The sequence below is a fragment of the Perna viridis genome, chromosome 8 (genome assembly GCF_037379345.1).
Source record: "Perna viridis isolate PV_CMFRI_1.1 ecotype Kerala chromosome 8, ASM3737934v1, whole genome shotgun sequence".
In the NCBI taxonomy this organism is placed as follows: domain Eukaryota; kingdom Metazoa; phylum Mollusca; class Bivalvia; order Mytilida; family Mytilidae; genus Perna; species Perna viridis.
The window spans coordinates 45812215-45828289 of NC_142452.1; the positions used below are offsets into that span (position 1 = coordinate 45812215).

The 16075-nt window shown below is 31.8% G+C and overlaps 1 protein-coding gene across 1 annotated transcript; it reads left to right on the forward strand.

Annotated features, from left to right (window-relative positions):
* Positions 1-7597: 7597 nt before the first annotated feature.
* LOC148610720 (protein PIF-like) lies at positions 7598-12553 on the forward strand. The gene is made up of 6 exons (XM_088543224.1): positions 7598-8141; positions 8446-8589; positions 8957-9151; positions 9629-9979; positions 10273-10625; positions 12330-12553. The coding sequence occupies exons 1-6, from the start codon at positions 7607-7609 to the stop codon at positions 12534-12536; spliced, it is 1785 nt and encodes a 594-aa protein (XP_088399350.1). The 5' UTR covers positions 7598-7606; the 3' UTR covers positions 12537-12553.
* The last annotated feature ends 3522 nt before the right edge of the window (positions 12554-16075 follow it).

Sequence of the window (16075 nt, forward strand, 5' to 3'; positions counted from 1 at the left end):
CTTGGATTGTACATTTTATTGTTTTTAGAAAAGAAAGAAAGAGAGTCAAACTTTAAAACTCATAAGTTATCATATTTCTCCAATATCGAATATTTATTGCTGTAATTTTCAGCAAGACAATTAAGAAATCTTATAATGGCAATGTGAGAAACTCTTTTATGCTGAGAAAGGAATTTGTTTTGAAAATTCTCAATTTTTCCCTACACAGGCAAATATTTTGCACATGAAATTCATGTGAAATTCACATGAAATTAACATGATTTTCATGTGAAATTCACTAACACGAATTTCATGTGAACATTTCGTGTAAATTTCACGTGAAGGCTTCATTCACTGGAATTTCATATGAACTCTGTCACTTTGTTTGCTCAATGCAGGTGAAAATCATGTGAAATTCGTGTGAAAATCATGTGAAATAATTTTGCCTGTGTATGATATATATGACTTATGAAAAAACAGTTGATTACAGTATGAATACGTTCGAATGATTTATAGAACAACATACTGTGAATTGTCTTTATTATTGGTCCATAATAGGGTAAATCGGTCTATAATACTTACTACACTTTTTGGACTGGTCCATTATGATATCCTAATAAGAGGTTAACAAAAGCAATTCCTGTTAATCCAGTTAAAATGGTAGAGGTATTTTCCATTTCAATTTTGAACTGAGCCTATAGACAATGTTTTGTTAATGAAACTTCGTGTACACGTTGACCTATAAGACAAATAATAAATTTCAGCTGGTTCATAAATGTATATAAGTACTTCTCCGTATTGAAATGTCAAATTTAGTTGAAATGCACTATGGAAAAATGGCGGGAAAATTTCCCCGAACTTTTTCCTTGAATAAGCAGTCAAAAAATATCTACGTCACAGATGCTTCAGGATAAATTTAAATAGCTTTAAAGTTGTTTTCTAGATGTATTGATTATATTTGAGGCAAAATGACCAAATCTGAGATATATGATGTGCCACCCATTGCCTGATTCTTACACAGAATGGTACTTAACAATTTGTTGTTTAAAAAAATCCTTTCCTCGGTGTTTAAATCGTAAGCCTATACACTTTTCCTCGAAAAAAATAATTCTCACTTCGTACATAATTACCAATAAACAAAAACTTGTATATACTTAGATGATAAGAAAATGTGTTTTTTAACAAATGTAATTGAGCTAACTATCAAACACGATAAATACAAGAACAGTTTTTTTTTAGTTTTTTTATTTATATACAAAGATATATTTAAAATACCCATGCAATGAAAGGGTGTCTGAAGTATACAGTTTCATGTATTCTTGGAATTGATAATCCACCCATTATTAGTGAACATTTATAGTTGAGAAGAATAAAACAAAAACGGGAATAGTTTTATCGTACACGAAATACATTCGAAAACATTTTCCATATTATACAGACTAACGGAAGGACTAATTCATCATTTTGGACTTCTTTATTACCTGTACATGATAACATACTACTTATCCAGGTTAATAGGTCAAGTAATTAGTGTAATACGTGATGGAAACTGTAAACTATGTCAAATGGGCAACAAAAACAACAATATAATAATGATGATAATAATAATAATTATAATCATTTTACTGATGAAGAGTGCAAAATATCGTGATAGGTTCCATATTTGTTCAGTTTATCATTATCATCATTATTATATAATGCTTACTAAGCCTTTGGTCAAATATCAAATCTCAAACCTGGCTGTTCTTAAAATTGAATAAAATTAATTATGAATATGACAATACAAAATGCCCAGAAAAGATATTAATTTGTTACAAAATATGATTCTAGCACTCACATGATTATGTTTCTAATATTAAATCAATAAACCTCTATTATCATTTCTAAAAAAAAGTGTTATACTGCACGATTTTTATTTGCTTATTATTTTGTATAAATTTCTGCCGGTCCATTTCACGCTATATGAACCGCAAGTAAAATCAAATGGACCGCCTCTCTATCACATTCAGAACGTATCGTCATACCTCAAAAAGTGTATTTTCTTCAAGTAATATATATTTAACAGGCATAAAATAGCATATGAAAAATAGTGTATGGTGTCGAGATTCAAATTGCATGAAATGGATTAGTTGTTCGCCCCAGAAAAGTTTTTGGCGACCAACCCGTCCATATAAGGCTATTTGACCCACAGTGTCAATAGCTATTTACTAATTGCACAATACTGATTAGTCAAACAAAACTTTCAAAGGAGATAAGAAATTAAACAACACTTACTTTCCCAATTCAAACGCGTATATTTATTGAATTCAGTCCCAGAGAACACTGATAATTACAAATATGCTCAGAATCGCTGTTTCCATTAACCTTTAAAAAATAGAAAATAACCAAGAAAACAAGCTTCAAGTATAATATAATGGAACAAGAAACTTTCTAATTTTAATGATGTCAAGACAGAAAGCATTTCGTTCAATATTTTTACACATTTATGTTTTATTCTCTTGAGAATGCCATTTCAATATTTTTAAAGATATGTGGAGCGAAAAACGAATTCACATTTTTCAACAACGGATTGTGATTATGATTTCTGACGAAAATATTTGATTATAATTCTGTGGAGAGTTTACACTACAAATTTTGCAATACGACTGACTTTATTTTACTTTTAGGTAAAAAAAAGTGTGTGTTTGAGTTCACACATTTTTCAAATTGTCGAAAAAAGATTTATCACATTACCTTGGCATTTTGAAAAATATCAAGGAAATATTTGCAATTTAAAGGGTTTTAGGTGCATTCAAAGTTTTTTTCTATGAAATTTAAACGGGGATGCGTACTTTCATTTTTGCAGTAGTATAGTTAATTACATTAAAACACAATGTATTGTAACACATTTTCAACGAGGGCATGCCTGATACAAACAAGCTCTTCTTTGAGAGAGGTGATATTGTTGGTAGTACATCTCCTACAAAACAGTATGAAATGTAGTTTTCAACATCCCTTCAGCACCTGCGTATGGAGTGTTTATATCACAACTCACACGTTATGCCAGAGCTTGTCGATATTACGCAGACTTTTTGTATCGTGCTAGAATGCTAATAAATAGGCTTCTGGAACAGGGTTATGTTGCTACAAGATTGAAGTCATCACTACAGAAGTTTTATGGTCGTCATCATGAAGTCGTGGATCGTTATGGTGTATCCATCTGCACCATGAAAACTGATTTATTCAACGTCTCATAGTTTTCCTTTCCTCTTTCGTCTACACTGGACTTGGCTTTTTATGAGCAGTTCGGTGGGTGTTTCTAGAAAAGCAGAGGACGCTTACCCTACCGGTGCACCTGGTCCATGCTCCCAGTTTTTAGTGGAGTCCGAGTTGCTCATTTACTTTTGTTAGTTTGTATGTATGATTTTAGTTACTTTATGTTCTTTGTTGTGTATGTCTGTTTTCTGCATTTTTTTGATTACCGCTATTACCTTGGTTCCCTTGATTACTCGTTCTACGAAAATAAAACCCATAACATGAAATGAACTTTATTTTCTCGCGTCTAATATTCGAAAATAAACTGGAGATTTTACACAGAAAAGCCACAAGTGACGGAAAACAATCCAAGAATTAAAAATAAAACAAACAGGATTATAAGACGGACTTTAAAATAGTTGCAACGCATATCATCACAAGTACTACTAAATGCTATTAGTTCAATATGAAACACAAAGTTCATATTTTCTCCGGATGTTCAAAATTCAGCAAACTGGTTTACCACAAACCAGAAACTAAACAGCTCAGACGACGTCCTTTATAGTTTAAGGTCATGAAACTTTTCAAATGATGAACTGAAATGGAATTTATTGTTTTTATCATATTGAAAACATTCCTCTCCGCAAGTGCAGAATGTTGGATTGGGTTTGTAAGACACTTGAAATCGCACATCCTTCTCATAACCTTAAATAACTGTCTACATGTCCTAAAACAAGAATTCCATAATTGAACACATCACTCGGATTTTAACAATTTCTTAATTGAAATTGTCACGTTTCTCGTCACTAAGAATTTACAACAACACTGCAAACAACATGGAGTCAAAGAAATAAAAATGCTATAAAGTGTGAAACCTTCCGAAAAGAAGCAATACTATCAACAATATACAACACTGCCAAGATAAATATAGTAACGTCAACCATGGGATGATTCAAATACGTCAAAATCCCACAACACGGCCTTAATATGAACACATGCAACAGAGACGATCTATATACACAATGTAGCGAACCAAATAAAATACACATAAAAACTAAAGATAATGGAAACAAAAATGTAACATAGAGCACTAGTAATATAACTCAATATTTCCAAGAAAAAAATGGGAGTGACTTCATGTACTCCGGAACTGTGATAAGTTTACCCGTTGACTAAATGTGTAGACTGCTTTTGATCATTTTGTAAGGCGTAGTGATACTTGTGGTCAGGTAAAAATGTCATAAGCAACATATCTGCAAAATATCACTATTTTTGTCAAGTATTTAGTATTTGAGCATCTGTTTCTACACGGTTGGAGAGAAAGGCATGCTAAATAAAACATGCGTTTCATCTTAATTAGATCACCGAAATACGTCCTGGACAATACCTTGACACATTGATCCTAGGCATGAAAACCAGTTTCTTTTATTATCTACAAATCGATATCGCAAAAGAACGAACATTAAGATGGTGTCCATGGAAGACCTAGTTTGTGGGTGGCACAAACTGAAGTTTTCTGAAACGCAAAAAAGAATGTAGGCTTGAAATGTAATGAAATTATAAGAATGACATAGATTATAAAGAAAACAATGTAAAATTTGAAATTAGGGGAAATCTATTCATAATTATGTTGGAGTATTAGGGAATTTTAACATATATCTTAGTCAATGAAAAATTCCTGTTATCTCTGATATGACAATAAGTTTGGCATTCGAACAAAACAAATGTGAAATAAGTTTTGTTATGCAGCGCCTTTTTAATCAGGAACTGTCTGTTTTCTACATGATAGTCTGTTAATATCATAAGTCATACATTAGAAATAGTAAATTAATGCTAAATTACTAATGCAATAACCTGTTTAAACTGCTGCAAATGACATTGTTCAGGTAAAAACAATGACATTTACTAAGAAATTTCGTTTAATAAAGCGTGCTTTTGTGCTTAAAGTTGTAATGGGAGTCTATGCAAAAGCCAGGCAGTGGATGGAAAATGAAAAAAAACCTGACGCAGGAAAAATAGTTAAATTTTGAGTTACATCTTATTCAAATGTCTAGAAACCTATCCTTTGTAGAAAGATAAAAAATGCCAAATATTATTCGTACCCTGCATGTTTGATAAAAGGACATATTCCTCAAGTCACAATTTCTTTCGCGTCAATTCGCTGACAGTTAACTGACGGTATAAGTTTCAAAATAAAGAACACATACAAAACCTTTATTAAATATACAAAGACAAACAGAATAGGCATACAGTATTTCATACATTTAATGTTTTCAATGAATCATGAAAGGAAAACTAAAGAGGACAGAGATGAACAAAAACAAAAATTATAGAGCTTTAATTTCAGGTTTTAAGAATATGATCACATTCAAACATGTTATCCTACATGCACAAGCTCTAACGGATGGCGTTAAATTTGTTGACAGTCCTCCCAATCTCGGGTAAAAGTGAACGATTTAATGCGATGTTTTTTTTTCGATTGTCACACCGACAACTGATTTCAATAGTTGACGTATTATCTTTAAACAATCCTAATTTCGGGGCTTTGATACATCGCATCTACCCAAAAGAACTTAAGATAAAGAATACTACAGACACTTTGAAGTCAGCCCCATATCTTGACCTACACTTAGAAATCGATGGTAAAAGAAAACTATTGACCAAACTTTACGACAAACGTGATGACTTTTCATTCAAAATTATTAAGTTTCCTTTCGTCTGTGGCAACATCCCTTCAGCACCTACGTATGGAGTTTTCATATCACAACTCATACGTTATGCCAGAGCTGGTCGAAACTAAGCAGACTTTTTGTATCGCGCTAGAACTCTAACAAAGTCATCACTACAGAAGTTTTATGGTCGTCATAATGAAGTCGTGGATCGTTATTGTGTATCCATCTGCACCATGAAAACTGATTTATTCAACGGGTCATAGATTTCCTTTCCTCGTTTGTCTACCCCGGACTTGACTTTGTATGAGCAACTCGGCGGGTGTTTCTAGAAAAGCAGAGGACGCTTACCCTACCGGTGCACCTGGTCCATGCTCCCAATAAAGGACTCCAAGATAGAGGAGCTTATCATAAGTAAAATAAATGTTTATTAACTCAAGGTAACAGCGAGTTAAAACCTTAAGAGCAAGGCATTTGATCGTTCGATATTAAATTTCAACGTAAGAATCATCGTGATGAATAAATAATCAATAGAAAAAAATGTGCAATGCTTAGATCTCGAAAATGATAGTTTATCGTTAAAAGTGACCAATTTAACCAGATGATTAATTTCACAAATTTCTGCAAAAGTACATTTTGGGAAGTTTCATACGACTTTAAACTCTAAAATAATAGGCCTTTCTTTAGATGTGACCACTTTTAACATGATAATTACATGCAATTGTGTAAAAGTACACCAGTTTGCTGTCTTCGCCATATTTGCACGTATTAAATCATCTTATCTCTCCGTCATTAATTGCAAGGCCCGATTTTCTACTCGAAAGGTTGAATAAAGCCAAGATGTTATACTCCCACTATTGTATCGTTTCACTTCATTTGTATACGTCAAAATGTACTAACACCACAAACCATTTGTCAAAATATATTCGAATACAGTAATGTATCACCATTGCATGTAATGTGCTATTTTTAGAACAATTGTAATGCAAACGTGAAAACTACCACCTATTTGGGATCTTTAATTTGCTAACCTGAGATTATGACGTAACGTTTGCCGCGGATTTACGTCACAAATATAGGCTTATTGACTACTTTGGGTCGGACAAGGAAATATTAGTTTGCAAAATAATTGAAAAGATTTTGGTATATATTTGGCTTTTGATTCAACCTTAATCATAATTCAAAAGGTTTAACTTATAGCAGACCATCTTTATTTAAATTTAACAATGTTTGGAAATTTGAAAAGCAATGTGCTCTGTACATTATGCAGTATAATATTATTCATAAGCGTTGTATCTTCAAAAGGTATGTGTTAAGTAAGGTATAATTGTTATCCTTATGTATAAATTAGTAGATTATATTTACATTTATATTAGATCTTTTGAACCCATAATTAATGAAAAATTTAATGCAATAAACATTTGAACTGACACTAATGTTAAGATGTTTTTACTTAAAAAAATGGGTCGAAAAAAATACAAAAACTGGAACAATCGAAATATCTTAGTTTTATAATGATCCATTTTCATTTTTTTAATTGCATTAATTGAAATTAAAAACCTTTTCTAGGAAATTAGAAATCGAATTAAAACGTAACATTTTAATTAAATATATACTGCCTAAATTCAACATAATTATCAAATGTTTTCATTCGAAACAATGACTGTCAATGAACTTAAAAGAAAATCAATCTATATATTTTTTTTTCAGGATGCCAGAAAAACATGGATGTCCTTTTTGTGGTTGATACATCAAACAATTTATCAGGGATAAAATTCAGTATTTTAAAACAAACATTGATAATGTTATCGGATGATTTAAACGTTGGTATAAAGGGCGCGCGAATGGGTGTCATAGCTTATAGCGACAAAGTTACTACAGAAATCCGACTCACGAGAAATAAACAAAAACTAAAGAAACAAATCAGAAGAATAAAACAAACTGGACCTGTTGTTAATACCACGGCTGGTATTGAAGACATGCTTAAAGTGTTCATAGACCAGTATAAAACAAGAGGTGTTCCGAAAGTGGGGGTTGTAATTTTAAGTGACAACTCAATCGACCCTGGTCAGGCAATTCAGATGGCGTTTCAAGTAAAAGAAGATGGTGTTAATATGCACGCAATCAGCGTTTCTGATTCTGTCCAAGTAATGGAACTGATGGGCATTGCATCCGACCAAAATCAAAATGTGTATTCGTTCACCAACCCATCGGGTTTATTGACATCGAAAGAGCGTGTCGTCTCTTCGCTTTGTACCGGTAAGTTTATACTAGGATATATGCTCTCAGCATTTTCATTAGCCGTTTATCCTGCTTGAAAAGAAATAATGATACTGTATTACAATGTTTCAATTGTGGATTATTATAAGATATTTCATATAAAAAAAACTTATGTACATATATAATGTATGCATGTTCTCAACTTAGTAATTCTATGTTATAGATAAGAATCCTACATCGCACTCATTGGAAAGATATTTATTGATTTCAAAATGCTTGCATCGTAGAAATGTAGAATATTTAAATTTTTAATTTTTGATGATTCATTTTCTTTTCATTTTAGTGCAATCTTTGGCACCAGAAACAACAACATCAACAACAACAACGACAACTGCCACCACCACCACAACAACCACAACTACTACAACAACACCACCACCCACATCAACAGATCACCCCCAAATTTCAACAATGGCTCCGACAGCAGGTAAAATTCATTGTAGCGTATCAACTTCTCTTAACTCATTTTCAGTATAATTGAGTATAGTCATGCCTCATTTTTTTCATTATTTACATGTTAATATTACATCATATCATCAATGCATTGGTCTGACTTTCATATCAATTCCTACGAAAATATAATTTTAGTTATTCAGAAATAATGAAAACGATAAGTTTTTATTTTTAACAATATGGGAGAAGCAAGAATTAAACCAAATTGACGTGACAAGAAATAAATTTTCTTCTTAAAAAATTCAAGCCATTTGTATGTATGCAGTGTCGTGGATTCTCAAATTTCTACATTTTCGTCCACTTAAAGATAAGCTCATATACATCGAAATATATTTTATTAGGTCCTTGTGAAAACTGCAAGTTATCAAATGGGGTAGGATTTAACCCCCATCCTGAGGACTGTGATAAATTCACTCAGTGTTACTTCGGAGCAAACAAGGAAAGTCTAGCTGTATATAGACAGTGCCCGTTCGGACAATACTGGTCTCAGAACAGGCTCAGCTGTATGCCTGCATCAGAAGTGCAATGCTTAAAAGGTTGGTGGCAGTTATTATATGATAAACACAACTTATCTTTAAATTAAAAAAAATATTTTACAATGTTATGTTATAAAATATTCACTTATAATATCCCAGATTATTGTTCACATATATTTAAGCAAGAAATTGAATTAAAATGTAAACGAATTCAAGTTATGAAAGTATTTTACATATATCCATGCATTATTGTATTTTAAATTAAAGCAATGCACCCTTTGATGTATGAAAGCGCTCCATCTTTTTTCGAATATTCGATGAATATAACATAAAAGAAATACTGCAAAACCCCTTGAAATTTAACAATGTTTCAAATCTTTCTGAAATTCTAAATTGTGTGAAATGCTACTTGTATGTTATATTGTCAACATAAAAATAAATTGGCTTTAGATTGGTTTGATAGGAATATGCTGTCAAACAGCAAACTTGTTATGAAAGCGATGTTAATTAACATACTTTACATTTCTCTCCTTTCAGAAAAATGTGCTCTCCCCGGTCTACTATCTTACCCATACAGAACTATTACTAACAACCGTGCATACTGGCAGTGCTACCTTGGGATGTCAAGGGGTATGTGCTGTCCCGAAGGATTTATTTACAAGCAATATCAAGGCTGCGAAGAGTACGATGGACCAACAGACCCTTGTCCACCAACCATACATCACGAGGGCTCATGTGATTCCAGGCCAATACTTGATGATCAAGGATGGTATGAACAATATGCTCCTGGTCACGGTTGGATAAAAATGCCGTGCGCACCTGGTACACATTATAATCCCGCAGATTGTCAGTGCTCCTTCCACACTTCATTCATTCCAGGACACAAAGGTTTGTATTTTCACATTTTTGTATTGTAGGAAGGCAAAAAGCTAAAGCACATTTATATGATAAAAATGCTTTTCCATAACGATACAATATCTATATACACACATAGAATAAACTGCAGTTACAGTTACTATTTAATATATATGAACATTTCGTTATTATTACCATTTGTATTTCATATCGAAAATTTTGTAATCTGAATGCATGTGCAAAAAAGCCACTGTTTGATGATCTTTAAAAATCTGTCGCTGTTCGAAGAAAACAATATCTTTATCATTAGTTTGTTTTCCCTACAGAATGCAAACCAGAAGTATTTATATCTTTCGGTAATGACACCAACGACCATTCCGGAAAGAACAACGCCATAGATAACATGGGCGTGACAGTAGATGGAAGCGGATATGGCTATTTCGATGGAAAGTCTAAATTGGTTATTAAACGATTCGCAAATTTCGAAACATACACAGACTTTGTCGTCAAAATGAGATACTTCCATTCAGGCAGTGACAGACTTGAAGCACTTTTGAGTAATGGTGATGATTGTTGTGATCACGTGCCTTCTGTTGCTATGGTGAAGAGCAGAAGAAATATACATTACATGGCCAAATGTGAAAATGAGGCCGTTACAACATTCCATACACCTGCAATGGTAAGAATATAAATACAAAGCATATTCCTTCAAAATATTGTTAAAACTAAGAAATGCGAAAAAATGAAATTAAACATAGATTATAATATCAGTAGTAAAATCTGGTCTTAAAGTTTCACAGAGCGCAGAGGTCTTTGTGCAATTTAGTTTGGTGACATTTGTCTAAATCGGATGTTCTTTTTCCTCTTTCTCTCTCTGTGATTGGAAATTACCGAACATTATTAGTAACCCGGCATTAGTCCGAAAAAGACATTATGGAGACTTGTGTATAATGTTTAAGGTTCTGCTAAAGTCAATATCTAGGACATTTCTTAATGAAATGTTTTCATTCATAGTTTTAATAATGCATTAAATTAAGCACTGAAACATTGCTAAATGCATCTTTATATGTATATGACACACAAGCACAAGTCAAGCCTAGGAACATATGTTTTATAACTTCTATATAACATTTCATTAAGGAATTTCTTAGATATTGACTTTGGCTGAACCTTAATGTGCTGATAAACAAATGTCTATATCTAAAATTGACAATACCTGAGTTTGTTTAGAACTTACTTTTAACAGAAGCGCTTCGCTTCTTACAAACTGCCGTAAACGTATTAATATTCGCGTAGTGTACCAGCGAAACACAACATAACGCTAATTATTTTTTTTGAAACTTGGTACCGACAAATATGTTCACTTGACAAAATTAGCAATGTTATAAAATTTATTTAAATACAATAAAACGTATTTCATATTGATACGAGATAGGCATAAACGTTTACTAAGTAACCTTTTGTAAAAGGACTGCCACAGCATGAAAATGCAAGTTTCAACATTGAAATGACAACGAAAGTTGACTGAAATATAAAAAAAAACAATTATATATTTTGCAAATTCCGATATGCTGCACACGTGTTTCAGGGAGAAACTTCTCATCAGCAGCATTAAAATTTATGATTTAATTAATTTCCATACTATTCACTTGTATATCTAGTATTTTATGATGTGAAAAATAAAAAAAAAACTGGTATTTTGTCATAATTACAATTTATTACAATATTAATCTAATTTCGCTTGCTTCATAGAAATGTGAATATGAAGTAGTACATGTACATTTTAATTTTGACCTTGAATAATCATAACAACATAAATCAAAAAGTACATTTGAGTCTTTATATCTTAATTTTTGCTGCAAGGCAAGGGAAGAATGTTTTAAGTACTTATAGCTACATAAGACAATCTTGAAACAATGAGATCATCCATGAACTTTTATCAAATATTTATTACTTGTCTGGCTCACATAGTTAACGTGTCGTGCTATGTACATAAATCACCGTCTTGATAGTTTGATTTTAATATTTCTTTTAAATATAGAAATGTATTATTCTATATAACAATAATTACATTAATCTTTTGAAAGAAATTCATTTTTCATAACTACAATGGCCATTAATACATCAAATTGTATTTTAAAATTTATGTTTGACGTCATTCTAAAACTTATCTTAAAGTTGTATTGAAAGATAAATGACAATAGTTTGACAAATGTATGTCTTCAAATGTCGGCTTAGTATGTCAGTGTCTAAAAATATTTTTTTTACAAAACAAGATATTTCAAAAATAAAGATGTGACATTGGGCAACCATGGCGGTATCCTTTTTAATTTGTATTATAACATACCAGATTCAGTAGATAAAATGAGCATCTGTTTTGTAGACCGGTAATTGGAATGAAGCATATTATGTTCATGATGGATACAAGCTAGAGGGGAGAAACAATGGTATCTTGAGTGACGCGTGGGCGATTGGAAAACTACAGAAAAGTCAAGCCGCTCTCCAAATCGGACATGGAAGATTATTCCAAAATTTTAAAGGATATATGGATTATGTAGCCATATATCTATGCCGGCCTGCTTATCTATAGATGATTGAAATCCTTGAAAAATGGGAAAAAAAATGTGACATTTTTAATGAAAAGAATATCAGGCAAACTTATGTAAAATCAACATTATGCATATGCAAATCTATAAATCTTAATGACACAGATTTGGGTCGTCATATTACTGCAAGAAATAAACAATTTCCTTACTGATTTTCAGAAAACAAATCTTGTAGGCATTAATCAATTCTCGTTTGCAACGAGTTTTGTTTAATTTGCATGCATTATCAATTTCGTCAAACCGAATTGAAAGATTTTGTCTTTACCTGTTGGAATTGAAGAATCATATCCTGAAAATAAATCTCTAGTTTGAAGCACCATTGTGTACCGTTTGCCTGAATATTGAAAGAGAATAACATATTTTGTTTTATCAGTATTGTAATTAACAGTATGAAGAATGTGTTATACTTGAAATGTGTCTTTCTTTCCTAAACGAATGAGAAAGATCGTCTCTATTTTTCTGTGATAAATTTTGTCGTGTGTATATATATTCGTGTCCCAGTTACAGTGTGCGTAACTTTATTTATTTATTTATTTTTATACATTTTTATTGTTTCTATTAAAAAATGAATTTATTGTATAATACCTAGATAATTAATTAAAGATCTTGTTTATAATAAAATATATTAACTTTCAAGTACTTTTTAATTCTATGTATATATACAAGCCTGAAACAAACCGCACTTTCGGTTTCGAATTGAAGAATTCAGATGTTTAATTCTATGTATATATACAAGCCTGAAACAAACCGCACTTTCGGTTTCGAATTGAAGAATTCAGATGTTTATTAGTTTACTTTCTATGACTGTAATGTCATTAAAATACATGTTTTGCGATGCCAATATCATGATTTATTTTAACCTTGAATTTAACAAAAATATTTGGTTTTTTTTTTTTAAATACCATTGATTTTACTTTGTGGTTCCTCATTTTTTCCCCCTTTTTAGTGAAATGAAGCTTTTTATAATACTGAGTAATACATCAACAAATTCCATAAAATTGCATTAAAAATTACTTTGGTTTGACGTCATTTCAAAATATCAGTACTCAGGGTCACTCAGGGTCTTGCCATTCACTTATTGTAGATAAAACAAGTTTGGTCCTTCCCTGACATTAGCAAAAAAAAGAACAACAGAAATATCCTGAATTGTTGCCAAATTTACGTTTCCATGTACTAGACATTATTGTAATTCACGATGTTTAACAAGAAAATGACATCATGATGTGTTTTTTACACCAGCCTTAATACCACAAAAACCAGTAAAAATAAGCTATTGTTCTATGAATTTGGAAGTAAAAACCTGTAAAATCATCTAAAAAGACAACGGGTGATGTCATTTTAATCAGTAAGTCTATTGTTCTTCAGAAATTTACCTAAAGCACTTTACCTATTGATAACAAATAACTTCCGTGTGCATGACTCGATTAAGTATGCAAGTTGTAGCAAAAACGCCCTTCAATAAAACCACGACGGCGAAAACCCTGCTGGTTTCATTATGATGTAATTTTAATTCAATCACATCAAATTTGTTAAGTTAAATAAGGCATGCTTGTCTGTTATAACCGCATAAACCAACAAGATATAAAATGATAACGATTTTCTCAATAAAACCTACCGCAACCACTATTTCCGTTTTTTTTTAATGTCAATAAAAACAAAGTAACTTCATTGAGCAACCCGATGCCACAAAAGCACGTTTTAACTACCGCAGAACTCGTTCTAATTCGGCTAATGAACAACAATTTGACAGCTGAAAAATTCCTCGTATAATTATTTAATCATTTATAATATAGTAAATGCAATCAAATTTATGATATCTCGTATATACATATTTTTTTTTGTTTCATATTTTTATTTGTTATAACATTTTTAAATAGAAAAAGGGTGTCCCACAATGATACTGAACACAAACTGTAAAAAACGCTTATGAATTAAAGTAATATAAAAATTAACAAAACATATCATCACAAATCAGGAAGAGAAATAGTATATATTACATGAAATGGCGGATCAAAGAATAAACTGGAAAATAAAATAAGTTAAACAATAACTCTATATTTAAATATTTATACTGTATTTGAATTTGCTTTTTTTAATTATTTTTTCATTGTGTGGGTTAATTATAAGAGGTTATCGTTTCTTCATATGCTGTCATAAGTGCTTTTCAAACAGTAGCAATAACAGTTTCCTGTAGATAATCTAAACTTAAGGATATTTATACCAAAAAATATGTCTGAGAAACATTGTTGTTATATCCATAAACTCTACGGTATTTTATTTCAATTATAGATATATCAATTGGATTGTAACATCAGAAAGCATTTACAACCTCAAATACTCTTAACTATAAAACCGCGTTTTATATCCAAGTGTTGATAAATAACTGCACTTGCAGCATATCGATATTTGCAACATATATGGTTGGTATTGATGTATCTAGTTCTCTGCTTTTTGTTGCTGTATGAGGAACGTGCTCCACGACTAATTAAAACTGTAAAAAAATTCAAACTCTTACCCCATAATATTGCCTTATTTACATAACAAAAAAAAAAAAAAAAAAAAAGCCATTTAACTTTAAACCGAGTAACCTTTTATCATGAATATGAAATCATAACCTGTGGATTTGTTATGTACTAACAGAATACCACAAAATGTGACACATTTTTAAAACAAGGACACAACAACCTTTACTGTTTCTACTATAGAGGAAACATGTAGTACATTATTTCCCGCACTTCACAATAAAGGCATAGCTGGGGCTTGTTAGGTTACATTTGCACGTACGCTTAACAGATGCGGGTGCTGTAACATGGTATAAATGTGATTAAGCTCATCATTTTGTTATTGAATATATGTGCCATTACACATTATTTTTACCTATTGTATGGACCTAAGGGTATCCAAGATTAAGGGTAGGACATTATTTAGTGGAAAGAAATTTCACGGGAAAAAATGCATATTTTCCTCAATATCAGGGGCGAATAATGCCGAGTTCTACCCTATAAATGTGAACAAGAGAGCCACCCGGAGCGTCACTCATTTTTAATCAAAGACTGAAGTCTTCAGAGTCGCCAATCGTCAAATATTCTCTGTCACTGATTTTGACTTACTTTCAACATCCGAAATGCTACGTTACGAATGTGATATGCTCTAAAATCGGGTGACTTCCGCTAAAAAATCTTGGTTTCCTTGATATGATTGCGTACTTTTTCGTAACCGTGATGACCTGAATGTTTTAAATGCTAGAAACTACTTATTCCACTTCCCATAAGCTTCAATGCTAATTTCACAAATTTCAATGGCTTAGCTTCTCAGGACTTTACCTTAATTTTAACCTGCAGAGGACTATATATCTGCATGATTCCACACATGTCAGCTCACAATCCTCAGCATTGTCATGTGCGGTTAGCAGACTTGCAGTGTAGTAAAGGTCACTAGAGGTGAAGGGTCTATAAATAGCATGGGAAATCCCAGTGTTTTCACAATAATCCTTGAATAATCCAAAAACCTGTTCAAACCAGAC